This window comes from Apodemus sylvaticus, chromosome 14 (genome assembly GCF_947179515.1).
Source record: "Apodemus sylvaticus chromosome 14, mApoSyl1.1, whole genome shotgun sequence".
In the NCBI taxonomy this organism is placed as follows: Eukaryota; Metazoa; Chordata; class Mammalia; order Rodentia; family Muridae; genus Apodemus; species Apodemus sylvaticus.
The window spans coordinates 49080385-49097864 of NC_067485.1; the positions used below are offsets into that span (position 1 = coordinate 49080385).

The 17480-nt window shown below is 38.0% G+C and overlaps 1 protein-coding gene across 1 annotated transcript in view; it reads left to right on the forward strand.

The window, feature by feature from the left end:
- The window catches only part of Sugct (succinyl-CoA:glutarate-CoA transferase), an 819151-nt gene that overhangs the window by 137292 nt on the left and 664379 nt on the right, over nucleotides 1–17480 (forward strand). Inside the window, exon 8 of the mRNA XM_052157285.1 lies at nucleotides 2071–2214. Coding sequence (XP_052013245.1) covers nucleotides 2071–2214 — 144 coding nt within the window. The remainder of the gene's footprint in view (nucleotides 1–2070; nucleotides 2215–17480) is intronic.

Consider the following 17480-nt stretch of genomic DNA (forward strand, 5'->3'; position numbering starts at 1 on the left):
TTATTGAATATTCTATTTATTTACATTTCTAATGTTATCCCCTTTCCCAGTTTCCCCACTGGAGCCTTCCTGTCCCATCTCCCCTCCCCCTGCTTCTCTCCTCTAGCTAACCTTTCTCAGGGACATTAGTATGGGAGAAATACTTTTCCGCTATGGACTTATGTTTTGGTTACTCATGCTTGTTTATTTGCAGTGTGGCTTAGGTGTTAGATGCTGTTTCTTATGGAAACCTCACCTGTGTATTGTTGAATGAGTGCTTTAAGCTCTATTTCCACATTGTATTATATGAGACTTCTTTAGGTTTCAGTCTTTAGGCAATTCAGTTTAAATGTTGAAATGGAATATCAGAAAAAGTTCTGGCTCTGCTCAAGCTAAGTGAAATTTCTTTTTTTTTTAAATGTCAGAATTTTTTATTTTATTTTTTATTTTTTATTTTTTTATTTGATGTATTCTTTATTTACATTTCAAATGATTTCCCATTTTCTGGGTTCTCACTCCCCGCAAGTCCCAAAAGCCCTCTTCTCTCCCCCTGTTTCTCCATCAACTCCTTTCCACTTCCCTGCTCTGATATTCCCCTATACTGTTGCATTGAGTCTTTCCAGAATCAGGGGCCACTCCTCTGGTTTTTTTTTTTTTTTTTTTTTTTTTGGACATCATTTAATATCTGGATTATTTCTTGGGTATTCCAAGTGAAATTTCTAAGTTCAGAAGCAAACTCTCTGTTGAGGCAGAGGAGTTTTACATTTAATCTTCTAGACCATTGTGGAAGTGTTTTGGATGTTCCTCAGGTAACGTGTGCTGCTCCTGGTATGGGTCTGATGCCCTTCTCTGAAGAGGGGGTGATTCTTAATTGGAGGCAATGTATAGTTAGTAGCACCAGTCTTGTGCCTTTCTCGAGAAGGGAGCAGATGTGCCTGTAGGGATGACTGGTTTGGCCAGAGTGAGTGGAGCTGAGCTGAGTGTGGGTAATACAGACTTCCTGGGTAGGGATGTGGACAAGGCTGTATGACAAGGGTAAATGGGACTGTTGGCTGCTTAGGCTGAACCTACATGCCTGAAAAGGGTATGTCCAACTTTTTGAAGTTTATTTAAACTCTTATTACTAGTTACAGTAAATTTTTTAAAGAGATTTATTTTATTTAATATGTGTGAGTTGATTGCCTACATTTACTTTTTTTTTTTTCTTTTTCTTTTATGGTTTTTCGAGACAGGGTTTTTATGTATAGTCCTGGCTGTCCTAGAGCTTACTCTCTAGACCAGGCTGCCTTTGAACTCAGAAATCTTCCTGCCTCTGCCTCCCAAGTGCTGGGATTACAGGTGTGTGCCACCACCACCCAGCTACAGTAAAATTTTAATGTTTAAACTTTTTTTTAACATTAAAATATTTTGTACCCACTTAAAGGGATCATAAGTCTTTGGTCGTCACTAAGGTTTCTCACGTTGTATTACTATTTATAAGTTTCTGCAGAAATACATGTAAGCATTAAGTGGCTTGCTTAATATTTTTTAAAATCAAAATTTTAAATTAGTTTTTAAAGTTAATATTTGAAGTGATGGGTTTCATTATGATATTTTCATACATATGTGTCTTAAAGCATTAGGGTATTTGCCAGCTATTAGAATGATTACAAGAAAATTAAACCAGGTGTTTTTCCTCCTTCCCTTACTCCTCTTTCTGCTGTTTCTTTTCTAAAACAGCAGTTCATTCAAAAGGAGAAAAAACTGTTTTAACTCTTTCCTGGAAGATTAACATACTTAAATTCAAATCCAACTATTCGTTATTTTTTTATTTAAGTAAAATACTTTAAAAGGAATTTTAAATGTGTTTGTAAAGATTTTTTGTTTCATTTGACTTGGTTTAGGTCGGATTTTATTCTTCTTGAGAAATACAGTAGTAAATATACACAGCTGATATCCTTAATACTAATTTGTTGTATTTATTCATGTGTGTGCGCATGTGTACATTTGCATGCTTCAAATATAATTCTTTTATTTAGCAACAGAATATCTGAGAAATATAAAATGAATCAAGGTTCAATTTCTGTTTTTCCTATTCGATGCTCAAATCAGGATGGAGATCCTGTTCGCCCAGGAGTGGCCATGACTGATCTCGCCACTGGCCTTTATGCCTATGGGGCCATTATGGCTGGACTCCTACAACGTCATAGAACTGGAAAAGGACTGTTCATTGATTGTAATCTGCTGTCATCTCAGGTACCAATTCATGTAACATTTTAGTTGATATAACAATGTATTGGGTTATACCTTTTATAATAGAATCCGGTAGTCACATGTGTAAAACCCATTAAAATTAAAAAAGGAAACATACCCTATATACTGCTTTGTTTTGAATGTATTTCCTTTCATATTATAATTAAAAATAATGATGGTTTTGTTACAATTTAAACACTGTTGTTTAATTAGAATTCCAGGTTCTCCTTGTATGGTTTCTGTGCTTCTGCTGAGAGCATAGTAGGGTTCTTCTGTTTCACTGATATATGAGCTCTGTAACTTCCTTGGTGCCATTTCTTTACATTTTATGTACCATGGACTCTCTTGTAAGTCTGGTAAAATAAGTGGACCTTATCTTGGGATCATATTCTTTATTTCATAAAATGAAGCAGTTGAGTTACAAAAGAAGTAAGTTTTATGGAAATATATCTCATTTAAAAATAATTTTTGTGTTATAATATATAATTTTGTGTTATGGAAATTGAACTATGCTAAGTAAGTGGTCTGCTTCTATGCTATATTCCCAGCCCTCTTTTTACTCTTTATTATGAGACAGTCTTATTAAGTTGACTGACCTTGAACTCAAATTACAGCCGAGGGAGACTTTGAACTTGACATCTCTCTGTTTTAGCCTCTGGTGACATAATAGTGATTGCAACACTATTAACAATTTGATGTAATGTTGAAAAGAAATGATATCTCAAGAAGTATGCAGGAGATAATATGATATGAAAGGATGTGTAAAATTATCTGTGATCAAGTCATAGATATTGCTTATACTCTGGTGGTTTCATTGCCTGTGTTTGTAATTGTCTAGGTCAGCGGTTGATGAAAATAAAGATATCTTTTTGTATATACTTATGTTATTTAACTCCTGGAACTCTATCCAGAGACTCAAGACTAATCTCCCTGTTTAGACATTTACAGTTACTATGTAGTAGGCACAAGACTGGTGAAATGCAAGGGTTAATTCACTTCTAACATGACATTTTGCCTCCTTTACTGGATCGGACCCAGATGCTGTACCATATGTGGAAGTTGATTCTGAATAGATAACTTTTCAGGGATAGGAAAAAGAAAATATCTAATTTGTGCAAGGAGACATTTTACTGTGGGAAAATTACTTTCTAGACATAGAGATCTCAGTTGGGATTTCAGATTTAAGTGGCATACATGGGAAAATAGTAAACTTGGAACACTACATTGGAAATTTTTTTCTCTTAGGCAAGATTAAGGAGGTGTATAGAAATAAAAAAGTCAGAATGGTTGCTGTTGAAATACTGTGTATGAGTTTTTAACAGCAACTTTGAATCACTGTTAGAATTTTAATGGTTTTATAAAAGGATAAAAGATCTCTCTTCAAATGAGTTATCTTGCTTCTCCACAGAAAGCCACAGATAGTAGTTATGGGAAGGAACTAAAAGTCTTTTCTTTTTCTGTGTTAATAGCTATAATGAACCTGAGGTAAGTTAAGTAACCAAATAAAACTTACATTTCCAATAAATGTGTAAGACATGAAAGTTTCATAGGTATGTGAGACTTGTCATCCTATGGGTGTCTGAGCATACTTTATATATCCTACTCTCTTTGTCTTGAAATGCTTCACATTTCTGAACAGAAGATTTTGTTTTTATTTTTCATTTTTCACTAAGCTTTCTAAATTATGTAGAGAGTTTGGTCTATACAAATTCTTTACTTTATACTTCAATTATTAATTAATACATTAATTTTCAAAAAGATCATTTATTATGATATAATAGAAGTTAAAAAAAAGTCTTCTAGCACTGAATTGGTGATTCCCCATTACAGTTCTCACATGTAAGACTGCTTCAAAATGGGTAAACTCATGGCCACATACACACAGATGCCTGTCCATCTCTCTTCCTTCCTTCCTTCCCTCCTTCCTTCCTTCCTTCCTTCCTTCCTTCCTTCCTTCCTTCCTTCTTCTTTCTTTCTTTCTTTCTTTCTTTCTTTCTTTCTTTCTTTCTTTCTTTCTTTCTTTCTTTCTTTCTTTCTTTCTTTCTTTCTTTCTTTCTTTCTTTTCTTTCTTTCTTTCTTTCTTTCTTTCTCTTCCTTTCTGTCCCTCTCTGTCCCTCCCTTCCTCCCTCCCTCCCTCCCTCCCTCCCTCCCTCCCTCCCTTCCTTCTTTCCTTCCTTCCTTTCCTTTTTCTTCCTTCCTTCTTGTTTATTCTTCTGTCCTATCATGACTACATCCTCCCTTTCTTCCACTCCTCTCAACCATCCCCTACCACTTCTCCTTTCCACCAGATATATTTCCCTTCAGACATGAATAGGCTTCCCAGTGTTAGCAACCAAAGACTACATAACAAGATGCACTAAGACTAAGCACAAACCCTCATATCAAGTCTGGATAAAGTAACCCATTGGGAGGGAAAGGGTCCTAGGAACAGGCAAAACAGTCATAGACACCTTACTCCCACTATTAGGAACCCATTAATGTCCTAAGCTGAACAAAAACAGCATGTATGCAGAGGCACACAAAGGTTTGGGTTTTTGTGTGTGTGTGTGTGTGTGTGTGTGTGTGTGTGTGTGCTTTTCACAGCATCTTCAGTTCTCAGTCCAGTATTTATCAAGTATCAAGCTATCAGTGATATTGTTCTTTCAATGAGAAATATCTTCATTGAAATAATGAGGATATAGTTTCATATATTGGCAAATTTAGTTCCAAGTTGGTAGCATTGTTTTGGGAGGGTATGAAGCCTCTGGGAAATGGAAACTTGCCAGAGGAAGTGTGTCTTTTGGGGGCAGGGCTGGTGTATTTATAGCCTGGCTCTATTTCCTGTTCTTTCTGTGTTTCCTTATTGCTAACACAATGTGATCGGCTCTACTCCTTTCTCTATGCCTCTCTTCCTGCTGACATACCTCCTTTGTTGTGATGGAATGATCCCCTGAAACTGTTAGCTAGAATAAACATGCATCTTTCCTTAAATAGTTTCTTTTCAAACGTTTGCTTATAATAATGAGGAAAGCAACCAACCCAGAAAATTGATACTGGCAAATAGGCCTGAAGTTTTTATAAACCTAATCATGTAGTTTTTTGTAACTGGTTTACCTGAGGAAGAAAATGGAACTTAAGGCTAGAAAACTCCCAGAATGCTGTGAGAGGAGCATAATGGGCCATTCTGCTGAGAGCTCAGAAGACCAGAATGATAAGTGATATCTAAACAGTGCAGGCCTGGGCTAGTGAGATCTACAATTGGGCTTCCTATAATTACATCTGAATGAAGAAGTTTGGCAGTATTTTGTCTATGGGGTGAGAACTTGTGTGAGGCTGAGTCATAGACTAGTTTCATTGTTAGAAGAAATTTCAAAATAGCATAGCATTCAGATCATGACATGGTTACTTCTTAGTGTTCTTATTCGGATTGACAGTGTGGGCAAAAAGGATGAAATACATGAAGTTTAGAAAGGAAAGTTGCATGAGCAAGTTTAAAATTGTGGAGAAGGAACAGAATATTCAGAGGAAAAAGCACTCATAATTGTTAAAGAGTAACTTCATTGTCTTCAATAAGCAAGGTGCCTGAAGACAACATCCCATCTGTCATAGGCCCCAACTTGTAAAAATGCAAATTTATTTGACCAGAGAAAGCAGTCTGATTGAGAATGGCATAAAATGGGTTATTTGCTAGAAGCAATTGCCCGGGAGAGTGATGCTGCAGATTCATCCACCAGGGCATGCCCAGGAAACACAGCTGTGTTTCAAAACAGCAGACTAAGTCAGGCTGGCAGAAGAACTTTGCATCGTGGTCTCAATGGCACTAATGGTTGCTACTGTGAAACCAAAACAGGAAAAATACACCTTGCAGGTTAAAACTTGTTTGTACTTAGGAATAAATTCCTGTTTGTCCTTCGTTTGTTTGACCAACTGTACCAGATATGTTTAATCACATGTGGGTGGGAGATAGGTGGTCAGGAAATACTAAGGATATATGCTTGCCTGTGATTGGACCTGATTGGGAATGTGGTGACTTACAGGTTTTACACAAGAAGTCCCTGCTAAGCAAGACTCATCACCATTTTTCTGGGAATCCAGACATGGACCTGGCCAAAGTCCATTCACTTAGCCAGTATTTAATTAAAGCTTGCTTTAAGTTGTTAAATTGTGGTAGTAGTCTTATTCTTTTTTGTTTGCTTTTAAAGATTTATTTATGTATATTGGTGCTTTGTTTGCATGCACATCTGCACACTAGAAGAGGGCACTGGATCCTATGATGCTACATTTACAGATAGTTGTGAGCCACTATGTGGGTGCTGGGAATTGAATTTGGGACCTCTGGAAGAACAGCCAGTGCTCATAACCACTGAACCATCTCTCCTGCCTCAGTAGTCTTATTCTTGTCTAGTAGGATTAACTCTAGCATGAACGATTCAAGACTGAGGGATCATGAAATTTTACTCCAAAGTCCCAGGGAGCTGTGGAGGTCAGGCAGTATGGGGAAATGTTACAGCCTCTGTAGGAGGCCCTGAAAGGCCATTTCATGAAGCTGCAATGAAGGGCCCAGAATGCTTGGTGTTGCCAGATATATGCCAAGGGAAGAGCCAGCCTGTGCAAGAGAGAGGTTGTAATTGTTATGCACAACAGGTCTGGAGGGACCAGGCTAGCCAAGCCCTCTGGAGAGCAAAAGAATCTGTCAGGAGTCCAAGATACCTGATTTGGTGCTTCAGGATTATTTGCCATGTTGGATTTTGTTTTTCCTTTTTTTTTCCTGATATGTTTCTATTCCTCCTTTTTGCAGTGGGAATGTCTGCACTGTGCCATTGTATATTGGAAGTATGTAACTTGTTTATGTATGCAATTTAGCCCACAGTTAAGAGGTTGTGTTTCAAAAGACAATTTGGACTTTTTGAACAGTGTTGAGACTGTTACTGTCTATGGGAACTTTTGAATTCGATTGAATACATTTTGTGTTTATTGAGTTGGCTATTAGCATAGTATAGGGTCAAAGACCAAATGTGGTTTGAATACAAAATGTCCCTTCTAGATTTATGCATTTGAGTGTTTGGTTTCCAAGTTGGTGGCTCTGTTTGGGATGGTTGTGGAGCCTTGCAGAGGTAGAATCTTACCAGAGGAAGTATGTCCTCATGGGTAGACCTTGAAGACTTATAGCCAGGTCCCACTTCTTTTTGTTCAATGATTGCAAATGAAATGTGACCAACCAGACTTCTGCTCCTCATGCCTTCCCTGTCAGGAGAAACTTCTTTGATGAGGCATGATAGCTCCACTTACTTGTGGGTATAAGGGTAAGATTTAGAATACAGTTAAGAATTATGCGTGTCTAGCAGATAGGTTGTAGTAGATTCTCTTCTAAGATCCATGAATTCAACTAAGCCCCAGGAAATTTTACTAGGTTTCTAGGAACAGACATGATTTCCCTTCTGTTGAGCGAGCATTAAATTAATTTGCACAGATGTTGATTATCACTAAAATGTGAGTGCCACTTATTGTAGTACCTTAATTGTGGGGGGGGAAAGGAAAAAGGAAACGGGGGCAGTGCAGCGTCGGCAGGTCCTGCCTGCACTGAGAGAACTCTGGCACACAGCAGAGTCCATGAAGGGGAATCGGGAAACACCACAAGACCAGGATAGAGAGAGCAGCGCGCACAAAGGCCTATAGGGTAGGAGACTGCCTGCCTAGCGGGGAGGGAGGTCCTGGGCTGCTGTTCAGGCATGGATCTCCCAGGTACCTGTTAAAGCTGCTTGGCTGAGAGGAGGCTTGGATCCTTCCCTGGCGGCTGGAAATGCTGAGGTCTGCTCCATGCTCTTACATGGCAGGTTTAATAAAAGACAGTTCATAGTTTTCATGCTTTATTATTAAAAGGATAGAGAGAGAAAAGGAAATGGGAAAGTAAAGAAAGAGAAGATAGAGAGATGAGGGAAGGCCATGGCCACATGGAAAGAGAAAGAAGGGGGACAGAGAGATGAGAGAAAGGTAGGAGAGCCAGGAGGGCTCTTATAGAGAGAGAACTATAGAAACTTTAGAACTATAGAACTTTAGAAACTATAGAACACTTTCTCTGTGTTATAGAAAGCTGGGTTACCTGGCAACGGTAACTGAGGGGCGGGGAAAGCGGGGCTGTAGTCAGATGACTGCAGAGGTGGAGTCCAGCCAGAACACGTGGGGTATGGGGCAGGGCCACGCGTGACTGAGGGACACAGGGTTATGGAGTTTAGGAGTCAGCAGTCTGGGAACATAGCTCACAGGTTCCGTCCCTTGTAGAAGAATGTTCTTCTATTGGGTCTCTGGAGTGGCCTTGCTTCAACCAGGCTACAGACTGCCTCACACCGCGGCCCCACACTTAATCACTTTTCTATTGCTGTGATAAGACACCATGAACACAGAAGGATGAGTTTATTTTAGGTTAATAGTGCCAGAGGGTTAGAGTCCATGATATAGGAATGGAGGTAGTGTGTGATGGCTGACTAGTGTAGCATCTAAAAATTCCAACCACAAACAGGAAGCAGAGAGAGGGCTAACCCAAAATGACATGAGTCTTTTGAAACCTCAAAGTCTGCATCTCTCTAGCAATGCTGCACCTCCCAGTCCTCTCCAAAGAGCCACTGATGGAACCTAGCTTCCAAGTGCCTAAGACTTATGATGTACTCTTTATTCAAACTACCACACGCACTGTTATGGTAGTCTTTCTATGCTGGTCATTGTTTGGTTCACAGGTTTAACAGCTCGGAAGGACACTAATTGTTTCACTCCCTTGGCAGCTTGCATATTACTTTCTGGCATTATGGGAGTTTGACTGCAGGAAGGGGACTTTCAGATTTATATATATATATATATATGTGTGTGTGTGTGTGTGTAATAACATATGTGTGTTTGTGTATATATATATGTACAATTAAAATCATTGCATATAATTTTAGGTAAATATAAAGTGATGTGATTGCTTGAGGCTTTATCAGCCATCTTAGTGTTATTGTCTCCTTTCCTCCTTTTCCTTCTGTATTGGCCCCCCTTTCCCAGTTGGAGGCCCCTTCCAGTTTTTCTGTTTTTGTTTTCCTATCACCTGTATCCTGCTATTCCCCTTTAACCCCTCCCCAGTAGTCCATCTGTACCTTCCTGGTTTCTGAAGTTATTCCACATTATATACTCACATCTGAAGACTTCGAGTTAGGAATCACAGCTGAGAGACAATATGTGACATTTATCTTTCTGTTTTTTAATGCAAATTTTTAAATTTGTTTTTTTTTTTACAATTTCATATGTGAGTATAGTATTTACATCCTTTCTATTCTTCCTCCTTTCTTTTAACTCCTTCCAGACCCCAACTTCCTCTCAAATACACAATCCCTTCTTGAATATCTAAGGTTGCATTATCTACACACACACACACACACACACACACACACACACACACCCTACTAAGTTCATTTATGTTCTTATGTTCTTGTGTAGTTCTTATGTTTGAGTGTTTGGGATGACCACTTGGAATCCTGGAGAAAGTGGATTCCACCGTTCTCAGCAGCTATTGATTGCCTGTAGATCTCCATATAGAGGTGGAGCACTGTAAATTTTGTCTTATGCACATTTGTATGTAGACTGATGATACTATTACGCAGGTTACTACATAGTTGATGTTTCATGCTTGCAGCATTCCTATTATTTCTTGAAGACACTATCAGGTATACATGTCCTCAGATTTTTTTTTTATCATTTCTTATTCATCCATAATATTTCCTGAGCCCCAGGTCTAGGGTTTGTGCTAGATAATACTAATTGGAAATGTGCACCCACTGGCTGCTTATTCTCTGCATTTTGATGAGTTGCAAGTCTCCTCGATAGTCTTCATGTGCTGATAAAAGAGTCTTCTTTGATGAGGGCTGAGAGCTACACTTACAGTTAGAAATTATTTTGATTTAGGAAACTGGTAGTAGTAAGTTTTCCTCTAGTACCCCTGACATCTTTACCAATGGGAAGTCACCTAGGTTTACAGTACCAGGCAGGAACTAACTTGACTTGCATGTTTTGATAAAAGTCCATCATTGAGGGATGCAAAGACAGGACTCAAGCAGGCCAGGCATCTGGATACAGGAATGACGCAGACCGTGGAGGGGTACTACCTATTGGCTTGCTCTCAGTGGATTGCTCATCCTGTTTTCTTGTACAACCAAGAACTACCTATCAGTGAGTGGCACCACTTACAGTAGCTGAACCCTCTCACATTAATCATTAATCAAGAAAATGCCTCACAGACTTGGCTATCAGCCAAACTTATGGAGGTGTTTTTATCAATTGATGATTTTTCTTTCCAGATTTCCTGAACTTTTGTCATGTTGACAATAATGACAACCTGCACCACCACCACAAACAAACTATAGGAGGCACATCTTCTTTGAAGCTTGCATGGCATCTTCCAATACTATGAAATCTAGTCCTCAGGGAGGAGGCTTCCAAGTCAGTATCAGCTTGATTCCCCCAAGTCCCCTATCTGCAGTGTGTGATATCGGCAGCATTAGGATGTCAACTTCAAGTTATAGGAGACAACCAAGAGCAGTGACAATAGGCTACATTGCTTTGGGTTTGTCTTGGACACTCTTTGACCAGTAACTTAATGGGAGATTTTCAATGCCTGGTGTAGGTAGAGTTGTGTTTCAGCTGAGGTTGAACACCCCATGGTTTCTTGTAGTTTGATGAATTTTTGCTTTCTGTAATGGTCTCATGCTGAAAAAAGAAACTTCTTTGAGGAGGCATAAGATCTAGACTTATCTGTGGGTATAAGGATAAGTGTTTAAAATGTTAGGAATTATACTGGTGTGCTGGCTAGTATTTGGTTAATTTGCTATAAGCCACAGTCATTTGGGAAGACGGACCTCAGTTGAAATTCTCCTATACATAGATTGGCCTGTGGGCTCTTTTTTTCTGATTAATGATTGATGTGGTGTGTCCACTGCCAATGGTACTTCCCCAGGGCAGAAGTTTCTGAGTTATATAAGAAAGCAGATAAGTGGGTTGCAAAGAGCAAGCCAGTAGGCAGCATTTCTCTGAGGATTTTGCTTTAGTTTCTGCCTCATGGTTCTTGCCTTGAATTCATTTCCTTACTTTGCTCAGTAATGGAGTGTGATCTGAGAGTTGTAAGCTGGGATGAATCCCTCTACAACTTGTTTTTAGACATGGTGTTTTATCACGGTCATAGAAACTTAAGACAAGTAGTTAGGAAAGTTGTAGTAGTTGTTTTGTTCTATCCTCCCCTGCGGGCAATGAAGTTATTAGTCACAGGTTGTTGGCTAGGTTTCTGTTGTCAGGTATGAGTTAGTTACCTCTTGTTTAGTATGTTTTAAGTCCTATTAGAGAACTGTTGTTTACCATCAGGATATATGTGCAACAGTTGCATCTTCCCATCCTCATGATTGTTGTGGTTCACAGTAATCATTGTTCAGTACAACTATTGATTGCTTTTGTGTCATAGCAGATTGCATATCATCTCCCATTACTATGAAAGCTAATCCTTGGGTAGGAGGCTTTTGGGTCACACCCAGCTTCAATGCTCTCAATCCTGTGTCCAAAGTTTACAGTGTCTTTAGCAAGAGATTATTTACCTTCAACTTCTGGGAGGCATCCAAGGGAAACAGCAATAGCTTAAATTGTTTTAAGAGTCTCATGTACTCCTCTGACCCACAACTCAAATGAGGTTTGTTGGTGCTATTTTTTTCTTTTGGTCTAATTTACTGTGTTCTTTTATCTCTAACTCCCTTCCAACCCTTAATTCCACCCTAATCCCTTTCAAACCCTACAACATTAGGTAGGAGAGAAAGAAGGTTAAAGGAAAGGGGGCACTGACTTCTTTCAACAAAACAGACTATATCCTGTTGAACAGGGATGTTGAGTTCCTTGGGGCAAGTCCAATATTCTTCATCAGGATATCTTCAACTTCTCATCAAACTTCAATATCAGCAAACAGGAGCACAAGCTGCCTCCCCGAGCACCCGTGACTCTCTTGTGGCTCTGGGTTTAATACCTTCTCCAGAGTTCCCAGAATTAAACTATCTGCAGCTGGCAAGGATCACTCCCCTGCTAGCACATGAGGCAAATCATAATCATCTGCTGTGAAGCAGCCCCTTATTCCACAGCTGGGACTGAAACAAAAAGCAAATTCACATAATATAATTGTGTTCTTAAAGAAAGCAAAATTCTCACTATAGAGGTTCTTTGTCAGGTGCTAGGGTTTCATTAGTCAATGTCTCTTGGAAGCACTTGCGCTGAGCAGCATAACTTCATTTAACTATTTATATAATTTTCTAGTTCCATCTATTTACTTGCAAATTTCATTTTTCTTTACTTCTGAATAATGTTACATTGTATATGCATACCATGTTTTCATTCTCTAGTTACCAGTTGACAGATATTTAGTTTTTGTTCATTTCCTAGCAATTCTAAATAGAGCAACAATGAATGTATCTGAGCAAGTACCTATGTAGTAGGATGTTGTCTCAACATGGATTTAAGATGCATTTTCCTTATTGCTGTTGAGACTTTCCCAACATTTCTTAACTATTCTATTTCTTCTGAGAATTCTATGTTCATATGTATACCTCCATTTTTAATTGAGTCATTTGTTTTCTTGATTCCTTGTATTTTGACTGCATTGTATGGTTTAGATATTAATCCTTTATCAAATTTGGAGCCACCAAAGTTTCTCTCTCACTCTGTAGGCTTCCTCCACACTTGACTCATAAAAGTTTCCTTTGCCTCATAAAAGTTTAATTTTTTTTTTTTGAGTCCCATGAGTAAACTGTTGCCCTTAGGATCTGAATGAATGGAATTTCATTCAGAGTGTCTTTTCCTGCACTTATCTTGTAAGGTGCTGTATATATTTTCTTTTCACACTTTTAGCATTTTAGGTTTTACCTGGAAAATGGTTTGATCCATTTGAAGTTGATTTTTTTTTTTTTTTGCAGGGCGTTAGATGTGGGTCTAGTTTCATTACTTTATATGGGGATAGCCATTTTTTTCCTAGCAACATTTGTTGATGATACTGTCTTTTGCCAATGTGCATTTTAGGGATCTTTGTCAAATGTCAGCTGGCTTTTATTACACTTATTATTTGGCTCTTCTATTTTTATTCCATTGAAGGCCTTATATGCTAATATTAGGAAAGTTTAGGTTGACTGACTATTGTCAATTCGATTGAGTCCTGAAGGTCAGAACTTGATGAATGGGTTAAGCCATACCTAGCACTAGCTATTGGGTTAACTGTATTCATCCCATATTAGGGTTGGATAAAATGGTACCTCAAAGAATGACATGGGACTTTCTTTGAGGGGCCAATGGGTGTTGAGTAGATAATCCATAATTATTTACTATACTGGCATACAGGGTTGTTTGAAGATGCAATGCAATACAGGATGTGAACACAACATTGTAAATTGTATTCTATTGATGGCTAGCATTAGATTTATTTGGTTAGTGTAATATATTTCACAGGGTTAGAGATGTGCTGACATTGAAACATTACATATTAAAATAATTATTTTATTATTATATTGATACCTTTTTACAATAGAGAGATAGTAAGTTCACTTTATCTTTCAATTTTAAAAACATATCTAGTGTCTAGATCCAAAAATAAATCCACAATATATATATATATGAAATGTTATTTTTTAGGTCCTTTTCAAAGTATGATGGGAAACTTCTCTTTTTAAAAGAAGTATTCCTTTTATTTATTTTTATTTTAAATATTTGCTCACCCACATTTAGCACATAGTACTTGTTTTTAGTTTTAGCTGAAAAACAACTTTTTTCATACAGTGGTCAAAGACTACTACTTGTTTTGATCACATTATATAGAATGATGAATGACACTCAATGTCAGCCACTAAAAATGTGATTTTGAACCCTCTTAAAAGTGATCTACTGTACAATAGACAAATTATGCTTGATTTGAATAGTAGCTAATTATTAACTCAGAGATGATTGCCTCAACCACAACAAAACCATTTCAGCGAGTTCACTGTGGAGACATGATGGTGCCCGGGATGTGGTTTGTAGTGGGCACCAAATATTTTGTAGTTTCAAAGCTATAAACTTTTAACCCTTGTCATAAAATTCTTTTGATTTTCTCTTAGTCTTAATATGATTTAAAGTTGTTCACTCTAGATTGTCTACTGTCAACATCTAAATGCTGTGTCCTTAGATGATATTGGTAAAGAGCGAGGAAGTGGGTGTGGATGTGGTTCCCATTACTCGGCTGCTCTTGCTCTTCTGTTGTGGTTTTCAGAAATATCTTTTGTAAGTTTAATATCCTTCCTGTACCTAATTGTAACCAGGCTTCCTTAATTATTCTATAGTGAGTTAGTGTTTTAGTTCTACAGTTATTTACATAGATAGAGCATTTTGTCACTTTTGATGCCATGATCTTTCCAAATATTTGAATGTTGTTCATATTGTGTGTTCATAAATGTGTTAGGATTCATAAAAATTTAACTCATTGTAGTAGAATTTTTGCAGTAACTTTCCAAATTACAAACAAGTACACTCCTGGGAAATTTGTCATTTTGTTCTACACTTGTGTTTGTAATGTTCAGTAAATTTTGTCAAGTTTGTAACTTTTTTAAAAAGTTAATTTTATTGAAGTATGTATTTTATATCATAACATTTACTTTAAAAGTCAACTTAATGGTTTTTAATAAATTTACAAAATTACAAATCTACCACTACAAATCAGGATTTAAAGTGAATATTCATATAGTAATCTCCCAGGGCAGACCTGTTTTGCGTTGGGGAGGGAACCTGAGCTGGGCTGATTCAGAAGGATTCAGGGCTTATTTAAATATCTGTTACCCTAGGAAATTGACATTTATGGATTTTTTAATAAAATACTTTGAAAATTGTATAACTGCATTAATATAAAGATGAGTACAATTCATTATTTTGCTTGCTGTTATTACATTCTTTTTTTAAAGAAAGAAATTAAAATTAAACCTTTTTATGCCCCTAAAGTACTGGGGGCATCAGACATTTTGTCTATTGTACCTAATAAACTGGTTCTAGAAGAATCATGATAAAAAATGTTTTGTAATTACTTATTTATAAATGTGACAAATAAATGAGGTGGGGAAAAAAGCCCTTGTGCATTCAGGAAGGAATTAGAGCTAAAAACGGGAATTCTGTTGAGGCACTGAGGTACAGAAGCACATATTGTGGCAAAGGAACCTGAGACAGTGCAGTAGTAACATCAGAAAGTTCAAAAGTTCAGCAGCAGTGATCTGGAATTTTAATATCTCTTCTAAGAGGCCAATTGCATTCTTGCTTTGAAGACCCTATCAATCCTTGCATATCTGTTGTCGGTTTTTGTATTTAGGTTTATTTTTTTAAAAAAATTATATGTATGTATTGTATTTACTTAATTTCTCCCTAATTATTCTCCTTCCAACCCTCCCATATCTTCAACCCCAACTTCCTCTCAAACTCATTACAAACACACATACATACACACACGCGCACACACACACACACACACATACACACACGTACACACACACACACATACACACATACACACATGTACACACACATACATACACGTGTATTGGATATTGTATTGGATAAACAATTAGGGAGCTTACTCCCAGGAGAATATTATTTCTCCTTCATTTAGCTGTGTTAATTGTCTAGAGTTCGTCGTTTACACATTCATTTTGGCATGTCAGTAGGCGTTGTCATTAGTCAGGGCTTTCTTTAAGCAAGCTTATTGTTGAGAGTTCAAGGAAGTGACTTACTGGTAATGTATAGAAGACACTGTTTCACAGCAGACTTCAGGGGCCTCCGGCTCTTAAAATGCTTCTGCCTTTTTCCGGGCCTCAGGTGTGGGAGTTGTGTTGTAGTTGTATTGGCAGGGGCTGTTCTCTTACTTTCTGTAGTTATCTCCTGTTGAAAAACATGTTTCTTTGATGAGGGATGAGATCTACATTTATCTGTGGGTATAAGGATAAGTATTGTGAATGGGGTAACTGCAGAAGCTAGGACAGTAAGCAGGGACCATGTGGAGGGAGGGGTGGAGCCCTAGAGAGGAAGAGGGTCTGGCTACAGCAGATAAGAGGCTGGAAACGGAACCAACAGGCACTTTTATCTCAGGCTCACATTCCTTCAGTGTTCGCAGCACTGTTTAATGCTTTCTGTGATTCGAACCTTTGCCCACTCTGCTTTAAGCTTGGGCTGTGTATGGATGCGGACATTTACCTGCTGTTCTCTTTGGCTTTTAAGATTTTAAAATTTCTACTTATATAAAAAATGTTGTCGGAATTACCCTAAGCCTGAAGGCTGCTAATTATTTTAATAATAGTGATTCTTCAAATTAATGAACATGGGCATTTGTTTGTTTCTTTTTCAATTTCTTTCATCAATATTAAGTTTTCCAATGAACGAACGTGGCCATTTGTATCTACCCCTTTTCAATTTCTTTCATCAATATTTTATACTTTTCATTGTGTGTGTGTATGTATTTATCTCTGGTTGAATTTATTCTCAAAATATTTTATTTGTTTGTTTGTTTGTTTATTTTTATTAATCATTCCATTCATTTACTTCTAAAATGATATCGCACTTTCGGTTACCCCTCCACGAACCACCCCATCCCAGATCAGCCCTCCCCCGTCTGCTTTGCCTGTATGAGGGTGCTCACCCACCCGTACTCTCCCGCCCACCGCTCCAGCATCCCCCCATGTGGGAACATCAAACCTCCCTGGGACCAAGGACTTCCCGTCCCATTGCTGTCAGGCAAGGCCATTCTCTGCTACATATGTATCTGGAGCCATGGCTCTCTCCGGGTCCACTCCTTGGTTGGTGGTCTAGACTCTGGGGGACTGGGTGGTCAGGCCAGTCCATGTTGTTCTTCCAATTGGGTTGCAATCCCTCTCTGCTTCTCCTGCCCTTCTGCCAGCTCCCCAACCAGGTTCTGAGCTCAGTCTGATGGTTGGCTCTAAGAGCCAAGATATTTTATTTTTAATAATTTGTGAATCACATTTTGGTTTCAGGAGTCTCTGTGTGTAAATTCTATATATAAAATCACGTCTGCAGGTTGAGGTTTTTACCTCTTTCTGCTTTCACTTGGAAGCTTTTGCTTTCTTTCTGCCTAATTGCCCTTTCCAGGATTGCTAAAATTACATTGAATAGAAGTATTCAGGTCTTGTTTCCAATCTTAGAGAAAAAGTTTTATATTTTATTGTAACTTTCTGTTTTACTGTGGGCTAGCATATCTGATGTTGATGCACTGAAACACA